Source organism: Oncorhynchus nerka, linkage group LG10 (genome assembly GCF_034236695.1).
Source record: "Oncorhynchus nerka isolate Pitt River linkage group LG10, Oner_Uvic_2.0, whole genome shotgun sequence".
Classification (NCBI taxonomy): Eukaryota; Metazoa; Chordata; class Actinopteri; order Salmoniformes; family Salmonidae; genus Oncorhynchus; species Oncorhynchus nerka.
The window spans coordinates 72,984,089-73,010,754 of NC_088405.1; the positions used below are offsets into that span (position 1 = coordinate 72,984,089).

The 26,666-nt window shown below is 42.8% G+C and overlaps 2 protein-coding genes across 10 annotated transcripts in view; one reads left to right on the forward strand and one right to left on the reverse strand.

The window, feature by feature from the left end:
- The window catches only part of LOC115105693 (transcriptional regulator Erg-like), a 71,560-nt gene extending 49,903 nt beyond the window's left edge, over positions 1-21,657 (forward strand). For 3 of the 6 annotated variants that reach the window (XM_029627993.2, XM_029627991.2, XM_029627995.1), the window contains 10 exons: positions 5,809-6,026; positions 10,250-10,404; positions 15,043-15,246; positions 17,326-17,406; positions 17,861-17,935; positions 18,457-18,519; positions 18,804-18,860; positions 18,956-19,003; positions 19,336-19,398; positions 19,566-21,657. In XM_029627993.2, coding sequence (XP_029483853.1) covers positions 5,809-6,026; positions 10,250-10,404; positions 15,043-15,246; positions 17,326-17,406; positions 17,861-17,935; positions 18,457-18,519; positions 18,804-18,860; positions 18,956-19,003; positions 19,336-19,398; positions 19,566-20,086 — 1,485 coding nt within the window. In that variant the 3' untranslated portion in view covers positions 20,087-21,657. The remainder of the gene's footprint in view (positions 1-5,808; positions 6,027-10,249; positions 10,405-15,042; positions 15,247-17,325; positions 17,407-17,860; positions 17,936-18,456; positions 18,520-18,803; positions 18,861-18,955; positions 19,004-19,335; positions 19,399-19,565) is intronic. The other 3 variants (XM_029627992.2, XM_029627996.2, XM_029627994.2) reach the window with 2 other exon arrangements.
- On the reverse strand, positions 1-26,666 carry LOC115105695 (ATP-sensitive inward rectifier potassium channel 15-like). 4 transcript variants are annotated; one of them, XR_003859903.2, is made up of 6 exons: positions 26,400-26,666; positions 24,684-25,803; positions 4,136-5,223; positions 1,426-1,508; positions 1,187-1,223; positions 1-1,094 (listed from the first exon to the last, which is right to left on the reverse strand). XR_003859903.2 is itself a non-coding variant. In XM_029627997.2 (3 exons), the coding sequence occupies exon 2, from the start codon at positions 25,735-25,737 to the stop codon at positions 24,715-24,717; it is 1,023 nt and encodes a 340-aa protein (XP_029483857.1). In that variant the 5' UTR covers positions 25,738-25,803; positions 26,400-26,666; the 3' UTR covers positions 10,376-10,903; positions 24,684-24,714. The 4 variants fall into 4 exon arrangements, 3 of the variants coding, with proteins under 3 accessions (XP_029483857.1, XP_064879800.1, XP_029483858.1); XM_029627997.2 differs by lacking the exons at positions 1-1,094; positions 1,187-1,223; positions 1,426-1,508; positions 4,136-5,223 and adding an exon at positions 10,376-10,903; XM_065023728.1 differs by lacking the exons at positions 1-1,094; positions 1,187-1,223; positions 1,426-1,508; positions 4,136-5,223 and having other exon boundaries at positions 21,935-25,803; positions 26,400-26,664.

The window sequence follows — 26,666 nt, forward strand, 5'->3', positions numbered from 1 at the left end:
TATACTTTGAAATGAAAAATGCAATCCTGTGCTGAAGGAACTGAAATAATGGGAGGTTTAAATTCTCTGAAGACATTTTATCATGCTACTGTTATTGTTGCATTAATGCCTATGTTAACATCATAATCAAAATGAATGGTAACAAGTAGTAGTAAATAGTTAATACTTTGACATGGCTATCCTAGTGTTAGTCTATCAAGTAATTACCCTTGTGTAGTTACTGTAACAACACCAATTAGACAATGGACAGAGAACAAAAGCATTTTTTTGCTTTTTATAATAATCAAATAATCTAGGGCACAACATGCTTCATAAGTAGCTGGAACTCATAGGCTATATCTCAATCAATATAACAAAAATATTTTTCCTACATTTTATGTTGTGCTCCTAACTTTAAGGTGGGAGCTCCAGTGCTACGCATGACATGTTTTAATTTAGAGTCCTGCTAGGGAGTCAGTCACCTGCAAACCTAATTCAACATGGCGTCTAATATTTCCACCCTCTGCGTCTGCCAGTGGCAGCACAAGATGTTTACAGCCAAATCACAGTGTGAGCAATAAAACAAAAGCAGGGAAGCCATAATTACATAATCAGCTGTCTTGCTGGTATTCAATGCAAACAGGTACAGTTTGGAAGTAGAACCCAAATGTTTGGAGAGGGAGCTTGCTCCTTTGTGACCCGTGATATTGTGGCACTGGGACCGTGGTTGAGTTGAAGTCCCAGGCAGAGAGGAGATTGACTACTGTTTATAAACACCTTCTCAATGCACTGGCTGGCTTTTTGTGGAACAGGTTTGGTGGTGGCGAACTTCATTGCACCTGATTGAGATTATTATGGATGACTATAAGAGTATTCTGAACAACTGACTTAGATACTCTCTGTCACAATAGCACAAGACGATTGGGGAATAGTTTTGCTGAAATGAGCATGACGCAACCAACTGAAAAGCTGCGTCATGTTGTTTTGATAGTGTCACACTAGTCACACTATTCTCAGCTTGAAGACACGTTATGGCACCAGTGGACAGACAGTCTATCATCTTAGACAGTTCACCTGGGGTCAGTGAGTTGGGTCCTCTAGTATCTAGTACACACCTAGAAAGCAATGTTCATAGAACATAAGGGAGAAAAAAATCAGAGAACAGATCTCATCCCTTACCAATCATAAATGTTCTTGGTAGACCAACCTGTTAACTTTGCTGGTCCATAGCCACTTCTTTAGTCCTAAATGTGTAAAAAAAAAATAGAAATACACTTAATACAATGTACAATTAATTACACAATGAAGAGTGTAGCATTCAGTTCAGTGAGTCAACCACATCAGGATATCAGGACACAAACAAAACAGTTTATCATGCCCGCCTATGGACAGAACTGAGGCAAACCATGCAGATAGTGTGTATATGTGTGTGTGTAATACACATACCAGAGGGGGATCCAGGAAGTTGTGGCCAACCAACCTCTGTGTCTTTGTGAGGTCTGAGGCTCTGGCCAACCTTTGTCACTGACCTATGGAAATAAAAATACCCATAATTTTTCAAATTGAAACTCTCCAGGTTTTTGCCGTTCCACGTTTCATCCTGTACTATAGTTTCACACATAAGCTCCGTCTCTTTCTCCATAACACATGTTACTGCCAAATCAAGGCCCCTGGAAGTTATTCATCATAGGATCTCTACTAGGCAAAAACATTCTCTCTGTGGTATCCTATTGCGAAACAAAACATGTTTTCCAGCAGTCATGTACAAATCAGACTGCTTTTCAATGCTAACAAAACGGCTTTCGTGGAAATGTAACACAGGTGTTCTTCCTGTTTGAAAAATAACAGATCTTGTGTTTTGGACTGGGAGATTTGTCTCTGTCAATTCATATTAGGACACCCCAATATTGCCTGTCTGACCAAATGAAAATTAAGGTGGTCTTAATTGGTGGAATCAGGGAGGGAGCTGCTAAAACAACATCCAGAATGGCTGCCCCCGATTGAAGGCCATAACCTGCACTACTGATGTTACTGCATCTTGTTCTGGAGGCAGCCCTGCAAAGTGGTCACTAGCTCTCATAGCCACAAAGCCATGACATCTGATTTCAAACCTAACCTTAACCCTAACCCTTTAGACCAAAAAGTGAATTATTACAATTGCCAATGTTGCAGCTGGCCTATCTAAGGGGAAATTGCTCAGTTCTGCCTCCAGGACAAGACTAAAATAAACGTCAACCTGCGGTGAACTGCCCAATGGCCTGCTGTGTAGAAATTGCAGGGCGAACTCCCTCCCTCCCACTCCCTCTTTCTATTTCTCCCTCTCTTCATCCGGCCATCAACTCCATTAGTGTTCCAAATCTCAGCCACAATCAAAATGCCAACGATGAGCACTTCCTGTTATGCGCTCCCCACCTCCCGATATCCCTCCCCCTAAAAGGAACTTTAAACACAGGAAATGCTGGGAGAAGGGGAGCTTCCTGTCTTCAGCCACACCACACCATGTCTCATTGGGAAGGCTGCCTGGGACATTCTCCATGAATGGGTCCAATGGCTCCATTGAGAGGGAGTACAGGGCTAGAGCTACTCATACACTGTGAATATGGCTCTCTATGTCACTTTATAAGGTCAGAATGACCCTGGAGACACTGGAGCATGTTTAGGAAGAATTGTTTTAGGACAAAATGTCCACCATAAAGTACTGTAAACCAGCTCAGGCTAACATGATTTTGACTGTTGTTAAATGTGATATACACAACATTATATGAGGTGAAATTAAGTGTACTATACCAATTTCCACTTATAAAGCACAATATTTATGGAGGGTAATTTACTATACTGCCTCAGAGGGGCTCAAGTTCTGATTTGAACCAGCTGCCCTCTGGTCAGCAGTTCATTTCCCTACCCAGACGGCCATGCTGCAGCCCCTGGAACTCCACTACATGCTCCCATAGAGGACCTCCCTGAATGTGTACAATTATATGACTTATTCTATGGTGGACACTGTTCGGTAGGAAAACTGGGCCCAGTACAGCCTCATTCTTCCCTGCCTAATTCTGTGTTCATTTTCTTTGACCATGACACTAAGGTTGTGAAACTATCTCTCACTTTCCATAGAAGAGGAATAATGGACCTTAGAGGAATGTACTGTACTGAGTTGGGGCAAGATGGAGACCTGGCCAGACTCTTGTGTTGTTGTGATCTAAGCTAGTTTAGTTTAAATCTAAAGGCAAATTATGTTTGCTTCATTTTGTCTTTGTGTTTATGGAATATCTGAATCTTCTCTATATTGTGATTGCCAAATCTAGTATTTAGTGTCATGTTATTTTGTCACATATTTATGTTGTCTTCAGGATGGCCAAATATTTTATAACTGGTTTCCAGTGTTTACAGTTGTAGGATCTTAAATTGATCACGTTTGCTACTACAGGAAAATACTAGTCCTACAGCAACAAGAAATGTGAATTATTATGTGGATTATAATTAGTGGACATTTTTGTAGGGGTTGATACATTTTTTATAAGGGTAAATCAACTCTGAATTTTCATAGTGGAAATTACAAACTTCTGAAGCCTTTTTAAACCTCAAATACAGTACAAGTTTTGCATTTTCTACATTTCAGGCAAGTTCTCCTGCAACTGGGTGATCACATTAAAGTCCTAAATCTGTAAATTGTTCCCAGACACAATGTAAACAGACTGCATTAAAATGGCACTCGATGGCTACACATCTATCAGAAATCCCAGCTGTGATTGATGACGGATCTCTTTGTGGCCTATCTTTTGGTTGTTTTTTGGTCAGTTCCTGGCTTTATGGTCTTTTCCATAGGATCAAAGCTCAGGAAGTATGGAGCTGTGTGGCTGAACATTAGCTGTGAATGGATGTGGTTTTGTTTTGTTTGCATTGGGTGAACAAAAGCTGTGTGTGTGTGCCCCTTATTCATGCTGGCTGGGGTCACCTCGTGTATATTATGCTCTGCTCTCCTCTATCTCTAACCCCTGGACCCCCCTCTCAGATGACGGTCAATGAGCCGAGCCTGCTCTGTAATGTGGTTTGCAGCTGACATATCAGGGAGGACCAGTCCCCACTAGATTAATCTGCTTTCCGACACAGCTTCCTTTTCCTCCTAAGTGATTTGAGATCAGGGTGGGTCACTTACACCGAGATGTTGGAGGGGCACTCCTTCCACGAGAGAGAGAGAGGAGGGCAGGTTGAGGAGGGCAGGTTGAGGAGGGCTGACGAGCTCAGAGGAAAAAGAGAAGAGAAGGGTTGGTGTTTGACTCAGATGGAAGCCCTCTGAGGTATATGTAGCAATACAGGATTTGGCTAAGAGATTTTATGAACAATACTGGGAAAATTAGAGACAGGTTGCCATGTCATGGCATTTGTGGGAAATATGTGTTTGTGTTAGTCATTGGTGTTGAATGGATTTTTACTGTTGGATCCCATTCATTTGAGGTTGATGGGAGGAGACAGGAATGGCTTTGAAATAGATGAAGGATAAACACTAGATTCATCAAGATTTAATTAACTCCTTGGCTAGAACATGCATTTAATCTTTAAATGTACAAATCCTAAAAGCGTTTTGTATTGCATATGATTCCATCTTTCTTGGATGAAGGACACATGGGGACCTGACTGAGGCCTTGTGGTTAGAGGGAGTATACCCAGTGATGAGATAATCATGAGTGTGGTCTGCACTGTGGTCTCCTGACATCACAACAAATGGATGTTGGAATGAAAGTTGAAGTAGAGTCTCAATTTACATTTCCACCAAGAATGGCTGAATATGCGTAGAATGCCTTGACCTAACCCAATAACCTAAAGAATACCTGGATTTTTTTTTTAAACTCTCAGGTCTTTCTACAGCTAAATTGGGGGTCTTGGGATAGGGAATAACTGAACAGTTGAGAAAGTATAAAACACTTAATAAAATGTTTGTTGATTTTGAACTTTTTTATGCCATTGGCACAGAGTATTTAATTAGAAATCAAAAGTGTAAACCCCCTAAAGTAGGCTTTGGGCGACAGTGGCTAGCAGGGGAACCTAACAGATTTCTGATGTAAAATATATTTAATTTCAATATGAATAACCTGTATAAATAGAGGGGAAAACTAAGGAAAAAAAGGGGAAAACATCCCAAAAAAATGACAGGAAGTAACCCAGACTCTTTAGGAGGCCTATCCCATCTAGATGGCACCGGGTGAACTTACCTCAGACCTGTGATGCCAGGATGTAGCAATTGTCCTGTGAGGAAGACAAAAAGTTGGACAAAATGCCTGTGAAACGTTAATGATCAAGGGGGTTAGCATGTGGTAGTTTAGAGGGTCAGGTTGGTTAATATTGGTACTCTTTGCCCATGTTGTCGATCATATAGAGCCTGGTAGACACCCAGCTGGTTTAATCATAGCGTATACTTCTGTGCTCTAATTCAACCCAGGTAGAAGTGAATGAAACTGGAGCACTTTTACTGGCCATGGTAATCCCTCTATAATGAGGGGGCCTGGTTTTCAGGTGAGTTTTCCAGGGGTCATTCTGTCTGCCATTTTACCCACAAAACAATGAGCTCACAAGGAGGTATTCATCAGACTGCAATCTAATGTTATATCCACCACATATGTGCATAGAGCTTAGGGTTTAAATCACAGACCGGTCCCAAATTACCTGCAATTTGAGCAGAGCCCCTAGGATCACAAATCAATCATACTCGGTTCATGCCAAAATCCACACATAATGAATCTGAACCAGTTGATTGTAAACCAAGTGAATGGAGCTTTGATTGTAATAGAAATCTAAGAGGGATATGTCTTTGCTCTTTCTTTCTGCGTACAGGAAGCGTTGTCGGTGGTGAGTGAGGACCAGTCGCTGTTCGAGTGCACCTACGGAACGCCCCACCACGCCAAGGCTGAGATGGCGGCGGCGGCGGCCAGCGAGTACGGCCAGACGGCCAAGATGAGCCCCAGGGTGCACCAGCAGGACTGGCTGTCCCAGCCGCCCGCCCGCGTCACCATCAAGATGGAGTGCAACAGTGGACAGGTCAACGGCAACAGGTACAGCAGTCCACTTTTAGCTTCACTTTTACATATGTCTGGCCCATATCGTGTGAGCTCTGGAGAGTGCTAGCATTAGAAGGGGCGAATTGACACAGTGCTTTACACCCTGGGGTTCACTGTGCACTGGGCTGCAGCCAGGCTGCCTGTGGCCCTGATTTCCTGTCTATTGTCTGCATTTCTATTAATGTACTTTAAACAAGTGGGTCGATGCAGCCTGAAATCGAACGTCGTAATGTAAATATTTTGAATTACGGGGCCAGAAAATTAAATGCGGTGGTATAGAGTCAGTTAAAGGGACGTCTGCTGTTTACGCCCATCAATAGTAAAGAGTCTCGCCTGGCTTACACAGTAACAGCCAGCAGCCAAGCTACTTACCAAACAGACGAGGAACTTGACTGAGGTTTTCAGTGGGTGAAAAAAAACTGGCAAAGCTGCCTGAGACCCAATCCAAGACAGAGTTGCTGCTGTTGGAAACCCAAACTCAAAACAGCTGTACCACAAAAAAATATAGAAGGACCGCCACTGCATTCATATTTCTAACACATCTCACACGCGCAAGAACCCCCCCCCTCCATCCATCTAGCCACCCTCCAATCACCACACAGCCATCTCCATCTTTGGAGCAGGCCTCTCCACAGACACCCAGGCAGAGGGCCTTATTTATCTGGCGGTGAGACATGGGAAAGATTGTTCCAATTAGTGACGAGTCAGGGAGCAGAGGAAGATTTACAGCGGAGATCAACACAGACAGCACTGCTGCTCCTGCACACACCACCATCCTCCCCTCCATTCACTAGGCTACTAGAGGGAGGCCTACTGTACTGCCACATAAATGTATGTGTGTGTTTGGAGGGGGAAGACAGGTGTGTGTGTGTGTGTGTCTGTGTGTGCGCACACCATGTGTATGCTAGCATCTGGGGACCCAAAGCTCAACCCGGAGTGTTCCAAAGCACTCCGACATCCCAGGAGTTTGGTCCTAGTTTCCAGAGTTGATAATCTTAAAGATTGTGTTACATGGCATGGCAATGGGGGTTTTATGGCTGAAGCTTTAGAAAAGGGAGGTAGCGTAAGGGTATAGCTGGGTGACAGATAGCCTCAGCGATGGAAACTATTACGGGGAATGTTGACATGGGGGCTAGCAGGGGTCCTGAGGCTACCCTCATTATCTGGATTTAATGGGTTTGTGGACCTCCCCTCCCATGCCCCTCTCCATCACCCCCCACCCAGTACCCTCAGTGAGCAGCAGCAGGGTTTATGGGAAGTGAAGTGGGCCCGGGAGCCCAACCTCTTGGCAGATTAATTAGCTGACCCAAACCTGGAGAACAATGAACAAGTTAGCTTCAAGACAAGGTCGACGAGACGCCTGCACTCCTCTACGCTAGGATTCCCTTGGATTGTTTGTTCTTTCTGTCTACCTCGCTATGTCGCTCTCTCTCTCTCTCTCGCTCATTCTGATCTTGATATCTGTCTCCAGTCTTTGCCTCTCTGTATCTGTCTCTTTCTTTCTCTCTACAGTGATAGAGGGTTGAATGTGTTTTAGCATGTGTCTGGGCCCAGTGGAGAGCAGTTTACAGTTGCTTGGCCTCCGTAAGCCTCTGATGGTGACTCATACTGGGTGGGAGACAATAGAGTAACACACACACACACACACACACACACACACACACACACACACACACACACACACACACACACACACACACACACACACACTAATCAGGGCTGAACTGCAGCGCACTTCGCTGCATCACATACAAATATGTCTACACACAGACAAGGAGACTTCCACAGTAGACACACAGATATACTAGTTTTCCATCGATCCCATTGCGTTCATCTTCAATCAGACATTCTAACCCAACATAGTTCATTTGTTTTGGCTAATTAGCTCAAATTTACCACAGTCGCCGCCCTTTGAATACAATCTCAATTCATTTCACAATAATAGATAACATCCCCAGTTCTTGTGATATTTTTCGAACAGCACATGTGGTGACATGGCTGCTCTCCATAGTCAAATGAACATCAGATACTTTCACAATAAAATTTTGGAAGGGTGCAGTAGTATGATCTTCTGCCCAAACTGTTAACCTCAATCATGCTTAAATTGTTTACATAAAGGAAATCTCGTTGTCTCCCTCTCCAGTTGCAAAAGATACTTGGTTTTTCTTCTGAAACTGGGACGCAAGAAAAAAGCATGCATTTTGAATTAGCAAAGATGAATTCTATTCTTATTTTCTCTCTCTCTCGCTCTCTCTGTATTGATTGAAATGAAATATGATAAAAACTGTAGAAGTATGGGCGTTGTGCATTACATTTTGGGAATGCATGTAAAGTATGATTTGTGCATGAGCAAATGTTCTATAAAACTAATTGGTCTAGGCTTGTTTTGATCCTTAAAACAGGGTTGCGATAGTAAATAAGACCATTGATTCCCCCCAATTTCCTGTTCATATTTAATGTTTTATTTTGGCTTCGTATCAGACGTTCTTTTCAAAAAAATTGTCAAACTCAAACTGGCAGAATGTTTTTCAATCAGACAAATTCCGAGGGACTTTTCAGTACAAGTCACACCTTGGACATCTCTCACACCTTGGACATCTCTCACCCCTTGGACATCTCTCACCCCTTGGACATCTCTCACCCCTTGGACATCTCTCACACCTTGGACATCTCTCACACCTTGGACATCTCTCACACCTTGGACATCTCTCACACCTTGGACATCTCTCACACCTTGGACATCTCTCACCCCTTGGACATCTCTCACCCCTTGCTCAACTCGTAGATCCAGATACCATATCTTTATGGCTTAATGATGGATTCCCTAATGATGAGAGTTCCATCTTCTGGGAAGAGGAAGGTAATCACTCAGGTTATGCTGTTTGGCTGAAAGCGGCGATTGTCTTCCATGGGAAATATTTGTAGTGAAGCTTTCACCTGATTTTTTATGTTGACCTTCTGAACCCCATTGAATGGGGTCTCTAGTTTCTGCAGTCAAGTTGCTAACATTTATGGACACAAGTGAGACCCCTTTGGGAGGCAGAATTTCTGCCAAGTGAAAAGCAAGGTATTTAAGGTGGTCCACTTTGCAGCAATGTGGTAATTTCAGTTCAAAGTCTCATGTTAACATTACAATCTGGAAACTGGATCATTCCAGTTATGAGAATAATCCTGTAGGAAAAATAAATGGCCATCAACATTTTGTCAATGGACAGTCTGAGACTAACAGCAGTATAGGCAATTAATTAACAGAAGAAGTATAAAATGTCTCTTTATGAAAGTGGCATAAAATAGTTACTGTAATCTTTGGGACTAAGATTATTGAAATACGACTGGATTAAAAAATCCCTCCTCCAGCAGATCTGAGAATAAATCACTTGTATGTGTTTTTACTTTGAAACAGCTATTCCCAAATCACATGCATCTGGGGGCTGTACCCGTGGCAAGGACATATTCTCCATCAAGGCTGGGTCAGGAGAGGCCAACAGTTGGTTGACACATGACTTCGATTCCAAGAAATGGTTCCAAAATGGTTCATATCTTGGCCACAACAGGTTGATATGAATTTATATGACATTCCATGGGTAATCCATCCCATCTGGTGGCCGCGCCCCAGGGGAATCAGAAGCTATGATAATGGCAGAAGAGTCATTTGGAATGGGGTCACTTATGGGGCCCAGGGCCCCTGGCACGCCTCCCTCCCTCCACTTTATTTTAGTGGAGATTCGTCTTTTAATGTGGCTTCAGGAGAGCTGTGGGGCACAGGTTGCAGCCATAGCTGGGATATTTGAAAGAATAATGGATTGGAATGATAGATAAGAAAAATCTGAGAATACTTTGTTTCACAATCTGTGGTGGGAGGAGAGTTGACATCACAATTACACGGTCTCCTCTGTTTGAGCATCAAGGCACACACTAGCAATGTTATGGGGAGATTTTTGGGTCAACATGAATGCATGGGATAATACATAGATTCAGATAGATAATCACCAACCAAGATTTTACTAACGGTTTACAAACAAATGACTAATGGTTTATAAACAGTCTTTTAACAGATGTTCCAGTGTAGTGTTACCAGTTAGGTAAACCAATAGTCTTGATGAGCATTTGCAGGTGTGGTTGACTCCGCCCCTCTGGGATTGACTCCGCCCATATGTGGATGACTGCGCCTCCCTATGACTGACCCAACTCCTCCCCTCTGTGTTTTGTCCTGACAGAAACTCTCCTGACGAATGCAGCGTGGGGAAGAACGGGAAGCTGTCCAGTGGAGGAGAGGGCAGCACCCCTGTCACATACAGCAGTTACCTGGAGGACAAGCACATCGCTCCCCCCAACATGACCACCAATGAGCGCCGCGTCATTGTTCCCGCAGGTAACAGAGCACCTTAACACATCAAATGACACCACAGTGATTTGAACACCAGAACACTTTTCTTTAGACAGCTGAAGCTCTTAGTTAGATCTTCTCATTTACCTTGGGTCGACTCACCTGTCTTCAGTTGAGATGATAATAAAAATGGATATCTCGTCTGATGTGAACTAGCTCACGAGCTCATGTGTCCTATGTACACATGTAAACATAGCTAAAGAGGACCTGCTTTAGAATGAGAAGCAGGGCGTTGCCCTCTGCGGTTAAAGGAGCCTTCAATACCAGTCCCAATCAGTCATGTGAGTCACTCGCTGCTTTCGATTAGGGGACCTCATGTCTCTCACATACATTCATCTGTCACAAGGAGAGACTTCCTGTTATCTGCAGCACAGAAGCCCCAGCGTTTTGCTGCAGAGTGTGCTTTTCCTTGTCTAGACGGTTTCCTATGGTGTCGGTCCAACTGGGTGGAGTAAGGAGCAGGGTGGAGGGGGGATGTGAGTCCCTGCCAAATGGGAGAAAAGTATTCTTATCAGTTCCCCATTCAAAGACACACACCTAGAATACAGCACTTAATCCTGACTGGAACATCCATGAGGCTGTGCTATGTTTTTTGGGTAAAAAGAGGTATCAGAATAGCCAAAATAAAGCACCTTTGAAATTAGGTGCTAACTTCGTAAATATTTCAGAATTTACACCTTTTTCTTTGATATAAAGTCATAGATCTGCATTAGATAGTCACTTCTTGATGTATCAAAAATAAATAAAATCCTGGCCTATGTGCATAGGTTTTTTTTTTTTGTGTGAATTTTACCCCTTTTTCTCCCCAATTTCATGGTATCCAATTGTTTAGTAGCTACTATCTTGTCTCATCGCTACAACTCCCGTACGGGCTCGGGAGAGATGAAGGTTGAAAGTCATGCAAGAACAAGGATTTCCCTACCGGCCAAACCCTCCCTAACCCGGACGACGCTAGGCCAATTGTGCGTCGCCCCACGGACTTCCCGGTCAGGGCCAGTTACGACAGAGCCTGGGCGCGAACCCAGAGTCTCTGGTGGCGCAGCTGAAGTATAGCGCCCTTAACCACTGCGCATCCCAAGAGGCCGTGCATAGGGGTTTTAATGAATACACTTTTTGTGAACTACACAAAAAAGTTTTAGAACATCTACTCATTCAAGGGTTTTTCTTTATTCTTACTATTTTCTACATTGTAGAATAATAGTGAAGACATCAAAACTAAATAACACATATGGAATCATGTAGTAACCAAAAAAGTGTTAAACAAATCAAAATATATTTTATATTTGAGATTCTTCAAATAGCCACCCTTTTCCTTGATGACAGCTTTGCACACTCTTGGCATTCTATTAACCAACTTCACCTGGAATGCTTTTCTAACAGTCTTGAACTAGTTCCCACATATGCTGAGCGTATGTTGGCTGCGTTTCCTTCACTCTCCGGTCCGATTCATCCCAAACCATTTAAATTTGGTTGAGGTCGGAGGATTGTGGAGGTCAGGTCATCTAATACACCACTCCATCACTCTCCTTCTTGGTAAAATATCCCTTACACAGCCTGGAGGTGTGTTGGGTCGTTGTCCTGTTGAAAAAAAAAATGATAGTCCCACTAAGCCAGATGGGATGGCGTATCGCTGCAGAATGCTGTGGTAGCCATGCTGGTTGTGTGCCTTGAATTATAAATAACATCAGTGTCACCAGCAAAGCACCCTCACACCATAACACTTCCTTCTCAATGCTTTACGGTGGGAAATACACATGCAGAGATCATCCGTTCACCTACTCCGCGTCTCACAAAGACACAGCGGTTGGAACCAAAAATGTCCAATTTGAACTCCAGACCAAAGGACACATTTCCACCTGTCTAATGTCCATTGCTTGTGTTACTTGGCCCAAGCAAGTCTCTTCTTCTTATTGGTATCCTTAAGTAGTTGTTTCTTTGCAGCAATTCGACCATGAAGGCCTGATTCACACAGTCTCCTCTGAACAGTTGTTGTTGAGATGTGTCTGTTACTTGAACTCTGTGAAGGATTTATTTGGGCTGCAATTTCTGAAGCTGGTAACTCTAATGAACTTATCCTCTCCAGCACAGGTATCTCTGTCTTCCATTCCTGTGGCGGTCCTCATTAGAGCCAGTTTCATCATAGCGCTTGATGGTTTTTGCGACTGCACTTGTAGAAACGTTCAAAGTTCTTGAAATCTTCCGTTTGACTGACCTTCATGTCTTAAAGTAATGATGGACTGTCTTTTATCTTTGCTTATTTTAGCTGTTTTTGCCATAATATGGACTTGGTCTTTTACCAAATAGGGCTATCTTCAGTATACCCTCCTACCTTGTCACACCACTACTGATTGGCTCAAACGCATTAAGAAGTAAATCAATTCCACAAATTAACTTTTAAGAGGGCACACCTGTTAATTGAAATGCATTCCAGGTGACTACCTCATGAAGCTGGTTGAGAGAATGCAAGAGTGTGCAAGGCTGTCATCAAGGCAAAGGGTGGCTATTTGAAGAATCTCAAATAAAATATATTTTTGTTTAACACTTTTCTGTTCACTACATGATTCCATATGTGTTATTTCATAGTTTTGATGAAAATAGAAAATAGTAAAAATAAAGAAAAACCCTTGAATATTCTTAAACATTTGACCCATAGTGTACATGAAGCTCAAACCAAAGGTCACACTAGATACTATGTTAGCCTTTGTCACAGTGTAACCTTTATTTAACTAGGCAAGTCAGTTAAGAACAAATTCTTATTTACAATGACGGCGAACCAGGGAACAGTGGGTTAACTGCCTTGTTCAGTGGCAGAACAACATATTTTTTCCTTGTTTTCCTTGTCAGCTTTGGGATTTGATCCAGAAACCTTTCGGTTACTGGCCCAACGCTCTAACCACTAGGCTTCATGCCGCCCCACAGTAATGTATCCAATGGGAAATAACCATAGAGAAACGTAGTTTAGAGTAATTTTCCCAAAGACAAACCTGTCCATTGACTGCCCGGGGCACTGTACTCTCTATCTGGAGGTTGTGCAACACAGTTTTTCTGGCATAGTGCAACTTCCTCTCCAACTGAAGCTGACAAGGACAATGACGCGACATGTTAAGAACATCCTGTTTTTGCTGTTAATTTAGAGGACAATAGCCACACACTGCTCCAAGGAATGTAATGGGAGGTCAATATTAAACTGGCTTCTCTGCTCTACGTATAGGAAACACATTCCTGATATTTTGGTATAGGGACTTGGGGAGGGCATTTCAACTTCAAATACATACAGATCTGTTCCTATATGATGCACAATGCACCCATTAGTGCATTTTAAGAGGCCCTAGAGCCCCACCCAACATCTCTGCCATATAGAATAATATATTGTTGGAGAGAATACAGAAACGTTATGTAAAAGTGTATTGCCTATGATATAATTAAGCAATAAGGCACAGGGGGTGTGGTATACTGGATGACCAATATACCACAGCTGTTCTTAGGCACAATGCATCGCGGAGTGCCTGGACACAGCCCTTAGCCGTGGTATATTGGCCATATACCACAAACCTCTGAGGTGCCTTATTGCTATTATAAACTGGTTATCAACGTAATTAGAGCAGTAAAAATAAATATTTTGTCATACCCGTGGTATACGGTCTGATATACCACTGATGTCAGCCAATCAGAATTCAGGGCTCTAACCAACCGGTTTATAATATGTAGTACTTGAGTCCACCCCTCTATAGTTTCTGTCCCATCTGAATTCCATCTGCATTACAGTGCATTCACTGCTTAATGCCACATCCACTATATTGTTTGGATGGTTAAGTCCTCCAATATTGCACTGAAACAGACCTGAGGGCTGAGGAGAGCGAGTGCTGGCCAGCCTCCCCTTCGCCCAACTGATCATTGCCTCGTGTCTCTGTTGCGCGGGATGAGTTACCGTTGCCCCTTGCTCTCTGAGCCTGTGTAAGTACTCTGGCTTCCAGCCCCCCCAAAAAAAAATATTTAGAGGCTCGTAGTCTCGTTCTCAGAGAGCTAGGGTTACATCTGTGTTCTAAATAGCACCCTATCCCATATATGATGCACTACTTTTGACCAGAGCACATAAGGCTCTGCTCATAAGTAGTGCACTATGTAGGGAATAGGGTGCCATTTGGGACACAGATACAGAGTTACAGGTACTGTTAAATATTGCTGGAACGGAGGACCAGACGACAGTGTGGTTGGTTTCTGTACCTGTCAGCTGTTTTTTGGATCCTGTTAAGTTTGTTAGGTGTGTGTGTGTTTGGTAACAGTGGTCTTATCTCTGGAAAAGAGAATGTCATCGTTCTAAATACAGTACTCATGTAATTGGACTGTATTTGCACAAATTAACATTTATTTATAAAATGTTGGTTGTTAAAACCAGTTTCATTGCAAATGTATTCTCAACTATTATCATATAAAGAATGAGAGTAAGTATGAACTGTAAGAAAATAAGTAAGTATAAACGTGAGAGTTTACTATGAGAGTTTCCATTCTCTTTTCTCTGTGGTGGGATAAGTTGCTCCAGTTAAATATTGCTACTCGCTGCATCTTACCCCTTCTATAGTGTTAACACATCCCCCTTCCTATGTTGTGTCCATGGCCTTGCAGATCCCACACTCTGGTCCACGGAGCATGTGCGCCAGTGGCTGGAGTGGGCAGTTAAAGAGTATGGCCTGCTGGACGTGGACGTGGCTCTCTTCCACAACATGGACGGCAAGGACCTGTGCAAGATGAGCAAGGAGGACTTCCAGAGGCTCACGCTCAGCTACAACGCAGACATCCTGCTCTCCCACCTGCACTACCTCAGAGAGAGTGAGTCTAGTATCTTCCTTCTCCTCCTCATGATCCCTCTCTCCTCTCCTCCCTCTCCGTGCTCCAGCCTTCTGTCCTTTTTCCCCAGCTGACCAACACAATGCGTTGGCAGGTGGTAAAGAGAAATGCTACAAAGGGCTACTACTGAAGGGCTGCTGTAGTCTGGTGGTCCATTCTTTACCTCTATACCAGGGGTAAGGTAGGAAACTTGTCCTGGGGGGTTATAAGGTAAGCAGGCATAAGGTGCTTTAAATTTTGCCCTGAAACCAAAGCCTGTACACACTCTGGCTCTCTAAAACCAGACTTGCCTAGATTATTAAGGAGAAAGGGGAGTGTGAGATACATGATACACTTGTTCCATTAACAAAGTGTCTGCTTGTTAAAGTTAGGGGAAAGGGCAGATCCTGCAGCCGTCCAGTAGCCTTCCAGTAGCGAGCCTCAGTAGTCCTGTCTGTGTGTTGTGTGAATCAAACTTAGCTCTCACTGACGTACTCCAGAGGGCCTCAGCTATTTTGCTTGACTACAGATTAGAATGCAACCTGGTGAAGGAGTCCCTGTTGCTGCTGCTTCTGCTGCTTTGGCTGAATGACTCACTGCTCCAAGGCCTGCTTTCCTGTCCACTGCACCTCACCTCCCCTCTACACACACACGTCTTTTGTGCATGTCATCCACATGCTCGTTCACTTGCGCGCACACACACACACACACACACACACACACACACACACACACACACACACACACACACACACACACACACACACACACACAGTTTTTAAATTGTTAGCAGTAGATGTGACAGTAGTAGTAGTAGTAGGATTAATGGTGGCAGTAGTATAACAATAATAAAATCATTAAGATGTTTTTGAAGAGGAGTAGATATACTACATCAAAGTCCTAATTGACACCCATCTTAAGATAAGTATCTGTTTATAGTCATTGGAGAAGGTTTGTCAGACTCTTGAGATTATGTGTATGTTTGATAGTCTGTCTCTCTCTGCTCTCCAATAATAGGGTAGTCCAAGTTCCATTTGATCTTGCAGACAACTTTCCAATGAACCATTACTCTTCTCATGATGACTGCTAATGGTTTTGTTTGTTTGATATCAGTGTTGGTTTTGGTAGGGTTTAGCCACAGATGTACAGATGAGGTAAGTGATGGGAGAAAGAGAGGAACAAAACAGAAAGATAGCCAGACACACAGACCACACAGACAGACAGATATCTGGAGGAGTCCAGAGTTTAGATTTGCGTACCACCACGTTCTGAACTGGGCTGTTGTTTGTGTTATTCCACAATCCTGTGCTTGAAGCTCTCTTGAAACACATCTCATCAAAATCTTTTGAATTACCTTTTCTTATACATTCCTTTTAGTGCAATCAACAGTTCCCACCCCCTCATTTAAATACTGTGGGCAGTTTGAAATTGATAAGAGAGAATTGCCAATAGGCCTACTTATTTTCGTTTGGCTTTAGATGTAAAATGGTCTGAAGGGAGTGGGTAGGCACACCTACACTATTCACAGGCCCTGACGGTGGCTGGCTTTGAATTGGAGGTCTCTTCGACTGGAAAAAACACTAGTGATGGGCGGGAAAGGAAGAATGCCCTCTCCTCCTTTTGTTTTTGGTAATGGTTTCTGCTCCTCTTTCCCCCTTGTGTGTACAAACGCTCGCCGAATTTACTCTGGAGGAGGGAAAATTGGGAAAAGCGATGGATTCTCACAGACGAATGTGGGCACGAGTGATTAACTGTTTATTTGGGTTGGTCCTCCCTGCCATTGTCTCCCCTCTCGCTATGGCGATGTGTTCCACACTTACATGCTCTCTCTCTTTCTCGCTCTCTCTTTCCCACTCCATTTCCCCTCTCCTTACCCACTATCTCCCTGTACTGCTCCTTGCCTGTTGAATGTTGCCTCTATGGCAGTTCTGAGAGCAGCCCTTACCTTAGTGCATCGCTAAAGGTCTGTGTTTATCATGGCTGACGCCCCCCAACGCATCACTCCTTGCACATCATAGGTTGTTTTGAGCTGTTTTCTTTTTTTGGTTCATCTCTTTTTCAAAAGAATGTTTTATTTCTCAGCTCCACTTCCTCACTTGACTTCCGATGATGTTGACAAAGCCTTACAAAACTCCCCGCGGTTAATGCATGCTCGCAACACAGGTAAGGAGACCCCTGCCCCCCCTTCTCTACCTCTGGCTTTGCTCCTGCCACCACAGTATCCTCACACTTACACAGTGCCCACCTATGTATATACAGTGCACTTTTTATATACTGTACATGCACACTGCTTTTTTTGTATTCATATGATTATCAGATTATGCATCAAGTCATCTAATCTGATACTGGTTGTTATTATTTCTAATGTGTTTTTGTTATGTGGTGCAGAAGTTACTGTATGCTGGTGCAGTAATGCATTGTGGCTGTAGAGCGTAGATGAAGGCATGTGCTAAAGTCTAACGTTGATGCATAGTGCTGTAATTACCCATTTGCTGCACGAAATCCCTCCCCACATGGATATGGAACGTTCAGTCAATGTGTCATGAAAAGTTGTGACATTACGGGTACATAATCATTTACGTAATTCATTAATTATCCTCTCTTTCACTCTCCACAGGAGGTGCAAGTTTTATTTTCCCCAACACTCCCGTTTATCCCACTGACAACTCCCCCAGAGTCTCCACTAGGCCAGGTGGGTGATTCATCACTCCTACAAGTTTATGTAGATGAGGCATAAGAGCTTACTGTGAGCACATCCAATTACACTTAGAGGAGCAAAGTACATGGGTAAAGGAGAAACAAGGAACCACACACCTTACAGACAAAGTACTACATTTGGATTATTGTACAAAAATACTCATATACAAAGGTGTTTAGAAGACGTTCGTCAAAATAATATTTTAGAGGTGCTTTCATTTGTTTATATTCAACACAAGCATCCTCTGCCCTTAAAAGAATCCTCCAGACTGCAGTAGTTGTGCCTATGTGTTTAGGCCCCTTGTATTATGGAACGTTTCTGGCAATCAACCACTCTCACCTCAGACCGATGAGGTGACCCACTGAAATCCACTGTATCTGTCCCAAGCCTGCAGGCAGAAAAGGTGTCAACACACCTTTTCCACATCATGTTTTTGTTTTTATCATAGGGCCATCTAGGGGTAAGGTTCATAACTGCAGGCAGCAGGTTGACTTGTCATTACTGTTATTTTACAGACCTGGCATATGAAGCAGCCAGAAGAGCTGGATGGCCTACACAAGCTGTGTCTTCCACCAAAGGTAAGGAGTCACAATGTCCTGTACATCAGTCGTTTGTCAAAAGATGGCACTCTCTTTGCTTTTCATCTATTGGGAAATGTGTCAACGTACATGACAATTAATTTAAGAGGGTACATCTTTACAAGCCTGTGGACTAGACGTAAACAAAACAGGCTGGGCAGAATCAGAGAACAGGAAATTGTATACCTCAAGATAATAATATATTTCTCCACTGTATACACTTGGAACATTGCCCTCAAGGAAACCAACCCCCTGTTAATATTTTGGGAACTTTATCCCTCAAGGTTCCCAGCCCTCCCCAGTCATTGTCACCAAAACAGAGGAGCAGAGGCCTCAGCTAGGTAAGATATTAGCTTGAACAGTACTCTGAAATAGATGGTGATTGAGCTGAATAAAATATTTTCTCCTACTAATGTGAATGTTTTTCCCTTCTTAGATCCTTACCAGATCCTGGGGCCCACAAGCAGCAGGCTGGCAAACCCCGGTGAGTTTTATGGATGGTGTGAGTGATTATCACTTCATTAGATAAAATGTACGATTTTAGAAATGAATTAACAAAGGAACCATTTATATGAGCAGCTGTTATGGTGGTGACTGTTGCAATAAGTTGTTGTTGTGGTCTTGACTGTAACATGTCTGTATGTAGTTGTTATGGTGATGACCACCTGTCTCTCTCCAGACTGTATTATAAATAATTACGTGCTGATTCCTTGTCTCTGTCCAGACTGTATTATAATTGTTACAATATTGACTCCCTGACTCTGTCCCGACTGTATAAGTAACTGTTACACCTGTTGACTTCCTGTCTCTGTCCAGACGTTGGCCGGGACTCAAACAAACCGCAATCCGCCGACATCGCACTACTCTTGAGCTTTAAAGGTAATTTACGCTTGAGCTGACATCCGCAGCGTTTACCCTGAATGCGATCGTGAACATCAAGGAAATTGCCTTTGAAAGTGAAGTGCAGTGCGATGTCGACATAGTGCGGTTTGAATCCCGGCCTATATTAGTAATTTTAACTGTGTTGACACCTTTTCTGCCTGCAGGCTCGGGACAGATACAGTTGTGGCAGTTCCTGCTGGAGCTCCTGTCAGACAGCGCCAACTCTGGCTGCATCACCTGGGAGGGCACCAATGGCGAGTTCAAGATGACCGACCCTGACGAGGTGGCGAGGCGCTGGGGCGAGAGGAAGAGCAAGCCCAACATGAACTACGACAAGCTGAGCCGTGCCCTGCGCTACTACTATGACAAGAACATCATGACCAAGGTGCACGGCAAGCGCTACGCCTACAAGTTTGACTTCCACGGCATCGCCCAGGCCCTGCAGCCCCACCCGCCAGAGTCCTCCATGTACAAGTACCCCTCCGATCTGTCCTACATGAGCACCTACCATACACACCAGCAGAAGGTCAACTTCGTCACGCCCCACCCCCAAGCGCTACCCGTCAACTCCTCCAGCTTCTTTGCTGGCCCCAACCCCTACTGGAACTCTCCCACTGGAGGTATCTACCCCAACACCCGGCACCCAGGCGCTCACATGCCCTCCCACCTGGGCACGTACTATTAGACCTGCCAAGGGAAGGGCATCTTGCTATGCTAAAACTGGAGGAAGAAACGGGAAAACACAAAGGGTTTCTGTTTGGATAGTGTCAGAACCAAACAAAAACAGGGGCAGGGTCAATAATGAAGAAATTTGGTAGAGGTAGGGTAACTGGTGTAAGTCTAGGGCATGAGCAGGTGAGGAAACTCAAGGTTCTGTAAAGGATTAAGAGGAGGGCTACAGACATGTCGCTATAAGATGATAGGAGGGAAAACTGTAAATGTAAAAAGGGCAATAGTGGACGTTACTATGAGCAAGAGCATTGTGCGACATGTAGCTTCTGAGAACAGTGAAAGATAAGTCTTTGAGTAGAATTAAAAGGGAGTTATCAGTGGACTATATAACATGATCATGTCCTTTTTATAAAGGTCGCTAAATATACCCCAAAAATACAATAGCTGCATGAACAGTTACTTATTATATATGTTTTAAAACTATTAAACTACCTTATTTAATGAAGTAAACATATCAAAGACTGTAATGATGAGGCAAGATAAGTAAGATGTAAGTGTGGAGAGGGGTGTGGTGTGGCAGATGAGTGTGTACTTCAGAGGAAGTAGGGAGAAGTACTAAACTTGGCTTTAGTAAACTGTGAAACAAGCACCAGCAGGAAACACCTTAGGTAGATGTGTGCTAGATGGTCATGTCACATGACCATGCATGTACTCACAGACTGTTTGTGAACAAAGGTGGGGCAACATCAGAGAGGACGGCGGATCATGAAAGACACTGAAATATGTGAAAAATTAAGTATTATTCCTTTGGATATAAACTGCCTTATGTCTTATCAGTATTATTATACTACATAGTAGTGCGTATGGCATTATTGAACGTAAAGGGAAGATTGATTTACTTGACTGTTATTCTTAAAGAGAGTGCCTTGAAATCAATTCATCTGTGTTTTGGAAATTTTGAAAAACTGGAATTAAGCACGATTCGTAAAATGTTGTGTGCGACCTCAAATCTTTTTATAAGGAAGGAGGAGTTTTCTTGACCACAGTGACTTACCACAGAAACTCCCAGTTCAGCTGAAGAGATTTTACAAAGTTCCAATTTTGTATTATTGTTTTTCTGAGTCGCGAACGCTGTGCGTTTGTTAGATTGAAGTATACAAGTCAGTGTTATATTTCTTTTTATATGATACATTTATAACTTATGCAATATATACACTACGAGTTGATCTCAGCCAGCCAAAGACACAGACAATGTTTTTATAATAGATATAGTGACAAAAAAGTCATTGAAATAGACTAAAGAAGGCAGTTGTGGCCTTTGAACTTTATGCTCTGTAAACAGTTTACAACATAAACTATATATACTAATATAAAACTGATTGTGTCGGCCAGGCAAGTCATTTCAGACCTGTTCAGTATTATTTTATGGGATGCAGGCTTGGGTAGAACACTTATAAGCTGCCAGCCTTGTAAGCTGAGAAACAGGACTGAGATACTGAGATTGTTTACTAAAGGGACCATAAAAATGATATACTTTGATAGATTTTCTACTGTGTCATTTCTAATAAAGTATCTTCAACCAAAGTGCTGTCTTCTCTTGTCTCGGAAGGTGACAGATTGTGTGTTATTGTGCCCTGTCTGCATGCAGTATAAAGAGGAGTTGCCCCCATTATTTTGACCCAACACAGTCGATGTGTTCCAACAACCAAACGACAAACCTCCTTTGGCTCTACCCTGAGTGTTGCCACAACAACAGAGATGAGGAGTAGAGCAGTGTGGGATGGGGGTAATGGAATCTTCTAGAGCTTTTTTTTATAGATAAAACATCCCTTCAATCTCATTATGGTATATGGATCATATATTCTTGAAAGCCAATGGTTTATTCAGAGATACAGATGGAACACAGCTTTTAAGCATTACACAGCCATTATCTCAAACTAGTTTTTCTATATCCCCATCTACCTTTTGAGTGAAATATGTATAATTCATTCAAATATACAACTTGTGTGATAAAAAGTAACAACATCTTGTTCTGTTTTCCTGGAATCCTCCATAATTTTTTTCTAATACAGTTACTGCCACAAATTCAATTACACAAACACCAGCACCTGAGACGCAGTCCTTATTCTGAATGCATGTCCATATACTCCTATTATAAAGCTTGTAAATACAAACAATATGCCAAATATACGGTACACAGCACATGAATGTACTCTGACCAGATGCACACTGATCAGGTACATTATTTATTTTGCGTAAATTTGTCAGCATTCACTCATTAGGTTTATGAGTTATACAAACATATATATTTCTGTACTATGCCCAGCTAGCACATAACGTTCTGAGAACCATATGGTTATTAGAGCTTGTTGAGAGTGTGGTTGTCCTATGGTTATTTTAGAAACAACCTTCCCACAACTTTCTGGGATTGATGCAAGATTGTTCCAAAGAAACTTTCTCAGCACATTTAAGGAACTTATTTTCTTGATATTTCATTACTATTCATTACTTTAACAGAACGTTTCCTAAAAGTTCAAACATGGTTACATTTCATTTTAATGGTGGTAATGTTTTAGAAACGTTCTCCAACTGGTTTGACATTGGGAATGTTCTCAAATAGTTCAGAGAATGTTAAGAAACAACGTTCTTCTATGGGAATTTCAGTACTTCAGCATTACAGTTCCTCAAATCAAATCAAATTGTATTAGTCAGATGCGCCGAATACAACAGGTGTAGACCTTAAAGTGAAATGCTTACTTACAAACCCCTAACCAACAATGCAGTTAAAAAAAATATTAATAACAATAAGAAATAAAAGGAAGACGTAATTAAAGAGCAGCAGTAAAATAACAATAGGATATACAGGGGGTACCGGTACAGAGTCAATGTGTGGTCATGGTCATGTTCAAAGTCACATTATCGAATTCTTCCAAGAACATTAAGAAACAATGTTATTCTGTGGGAATTTCAGGACTTCAGTATAATGTTTCCTACAGGCTTCCTCATGGTTATATTTAAAGTCATGTTCTCAACATGTCCAGAGAATGTTAAGAATACATTCTATCCAAATCCTTAAGTAAACTTTTGTAACGTTTAGAGAATGTTCTAAGATTGATATTTAAAAACATATACATTCTGTTCTCAGCATCTACAAAACTCTCTCTAGCCTGTATCTTGTTAAGTGTGTTCAGGTGTGTTGGCCTTGGCCACTAATTGGCCACGTCTGATCTTAATGAGTTCTCGTTTCCTTTGAAATTAGGTGTGTATGAGCATACTAAAATTAACAGCTTTGTATGTATGTGTAAAAATTATGCCATGTTAGCTCCTTGATGGCGCAGTGGACTAATTCCATGGATAGAAAACAGAAGATCAAAGGTTCAAATCCCACTGATGCTGTGTCACAATAAAAAATACATGTGTTTGCATGATTAATGCTTAAGGAAATGCTTGGAGTTCAAAAACATTAACCCAAAATAAGCTAGGTTTTAGGTTTAATAAAACCTCCCAGACAAACTTTAAAGGAACCAGAGTAAAACTTTCTCAGGGTCTTCCTGCAACCTAAAAATAAATGTTCCCAGAACAGGTAAAATGTTGAACTTATGGAAACATATGGCTTCGTTCCCATAACCAATATGAAACTAAAAACATACGTTCCCACAACTTCCAAGGAACCAAATTTGCTAGCTGGGTGTATTTCCAAATTGTTTCTAGACAGTCTCCAATCGAAAATCAAATCAAGAGTCGGCTTTCTATTCCGCAACAAAGCCTCCTTCACTCACGCCGCCAAACTTACCCTAGTAAAACTGACTATCCTACCGATCCTCGACTTCGGCGATGTCATCTACAAAATTGCTTCCAACACTCTACTCAGCAAACTGGATGCAGTTTATCACAGTGCCATCCGTTTTGTCACTAAAGCACCTTATACCACCTACCACTGCGACTTGTATGCTCTAGTCGGCTGGCCCTCGCTACATATTCGTCGCCAGACCCACTGGCTCCAGGTCATCTACAAGTCCATGCTAGGTAAAGCTCCGCCTAATCTCAGTTCACTGGTCACGATGGCAACACCCATCCGTAGCACGCGCTCCAGCAGGTGTATCTCACTGATCATCCCTAAAGCCAACACCTCATTTGGCCGCCTTTCGTTCCAGTTCTCTGCTGCCTGTGACTGGAACGAATTGCAAAAATCGCTGAAGTTGGAGACTTTTATCTCCCTCACCAACTTCAAACATCTGCTATCTGAGCAGCTAACCGATCGCTGCAGCTGTACATAGTCTATCGGTAAATAGCCCACCCATTTTTACCTACCTCATCCCCATACTGTTTTTATTTATTTACTTTTCTGCTCTTTTGCACACCAATATCTCTACCTGTACATGACCATCTGATCATTTATCTCTCCAGTGTTAATCTGCAAAATTGTAATTATTCGCCTACCTCATGCCTTTTGCACACAATGTATATAGACTCCCCCCTTTTTTTTTTTTTTTCCTACTGTGTTATTGACTTGTTCTCAACTAGCCTACCTGGTTAAATAAAGGTGAAATAAAAGAAAAAGAAAAAGTAACTATGGTAAAACAACAATTAAAGTGTATCATGTTCGTTACCAGTGTGTCCAACATGTTTGAGTGTCCTCCCTTATTCCTTCTTGTACACCTCCTCCAGTTTCAGCTTCTCTGTGTTGTTGCTGAGGAGTGTCGGGTCGCTGCTTAACTGCACCTTGTCAAAGAAGTTAAAGTCGGCCACGTACCGGCCACTGGGGGTGCTGAAGAGCACGGGCTTGAACTCGTAGCCCCACAGGATCTCCTGGGGAACGAACGATGTGCGGCTCTGACATGTGGCTGCCGTGGACTCCATGGTGGCGTTGAGGGTGACCAGCAGCTCAAAGTCGCGTGTCCGCAACCTCTCAGCGGTCAGCCCCACCAGCGGGCTGCTCTCATCCAACACGTGATAGAATGTGAGGGGCAGGATTAGGAAGGGGCACTCCCCGCATGAGTCCATGTAGAAGTCCACAGCTGTCTGGTGGATCAGAGTCTTCTCACCCTCCTCGGTCACGTTGGGCGAAAGCAGCTTGCCAATCAGCTGGCACTGGATCAGCAGGCTTTTCCTCATGTTGGCCACACGCACCATCAGACATAGCTTGCCATCGTGCCGGCAGATCACCGCCGACTGGCTGAACTTGATAGTCTCGGCCCGCTTCTTGGGTCGTGCCAGCTTGGCCAGAAAGGCCCCGGTCACGAAGATCTCAGCCAGGCCCGTGGTGACCAGCTGGACCACCAGGACGAAGATGGCCAGCGGACACTCGTCGGTAATGTAGCGGAAACCGTAGCCAATGGTGGTCTGCGACTCCAGGGAGAAGAGGAAGGCGCCGGTAAGGGTCTCAACATTCATGATGCACGGCGTGTGGTTGGACAGCAGCTCACCCTTGAAGTCACCGTTGCCCATGCCGATGAAGTAGAAGATTACGCCAAAGAGGAACCAGGTCATGACGAAGGTGGAGGAGAACAGTGTGAGCTTGTAGCGCCACTTCATGTCCACCACCGTGGTCCAGATGTCGTGGAGATAGAGCTTTACCATGCCCTCCACATTGTCAATGCGCACTTGGTTGTGTCCATCCTTGGAGACAATCCTCCGCTGGAAATCTGCCTTCTTGGTGGTCATCTTGGTCTTAAGTGTGTTCTCTTTGGTTGGTAGTTTGTCACCCTATTTGCATGGCAAGCAGTGAGGCTGAAAAAGAAGAAGTAACAATGTTAGTCAATGGCAACAAACTAGGACACAGTAGGTAACACAGTTCAGGAATAGTTCAAGCATTAACTGGCATTTGGACAAATGTCAGTAACAAGAACATTCTCAATGGAGCTACGGTAGTTAGTTGGTTTAATCCAGGAATTAGGAGATTTCACAACGAGCATATGTGACTAACCTTTTAGATATGTCCTCCATCTGATGTTGACATATGTATGGTACATCACTGAGCCAAAAACATTTCCTCAAATGTCTGAATATTGTGTAATACTGTATGTATTCCCCACTGTACATTCAAACAGGGTCTCTTTAAAACTATATGCAAAACCATTACATTTTTGTAAATCTAAGATTCTTTATTTGCCAGTTAGCATGACACCGCAAGTACAAAAATAGAGCTCCTTGTGACGGAAAGTTTAGGAATATTATTTTCCTTATTGTTTTCCAGGGTTAATAAGCAATTATGTGAAGTTGTAAATTAACTCAGCAGACAGCAACACTTTTTGTAGAATGTCTTATGTCATTAAATTACTTTTACCCCTCTAGATCTTAAAAATACAAGGAAGGTGTATACTCACATTTAGTGTTATTGCCTTCTCAGGTGTGTGGCTTCACTTGTTCTCAGTAGTTATAATCTGCAACATGAACCTGCTGTATAATGTACTCCTCTATTGCCCTTGCTTATGCACATTGAACTTTGGCATAATTATATTTAGGACAGTTTGTGAGAACAAAAAGGAGAGAGAAGGAAGAAAACTCATTCAATGAGTTCTTGGCTACCTGTAGGTCAGCTTATATTTCAGGTGTAGGACAAACTCCACCTATCTACCCCACCAAACCAGGGG

Coding starts and splice junctions, on each gene's coding strand:
- LOC115105695 (XM_029627997.2), bottom strand. CDS start 25,737: ATGACCACCAAGAAGGCAGATTTCCAGCGGAGGATTGTCTCCAAGGAT.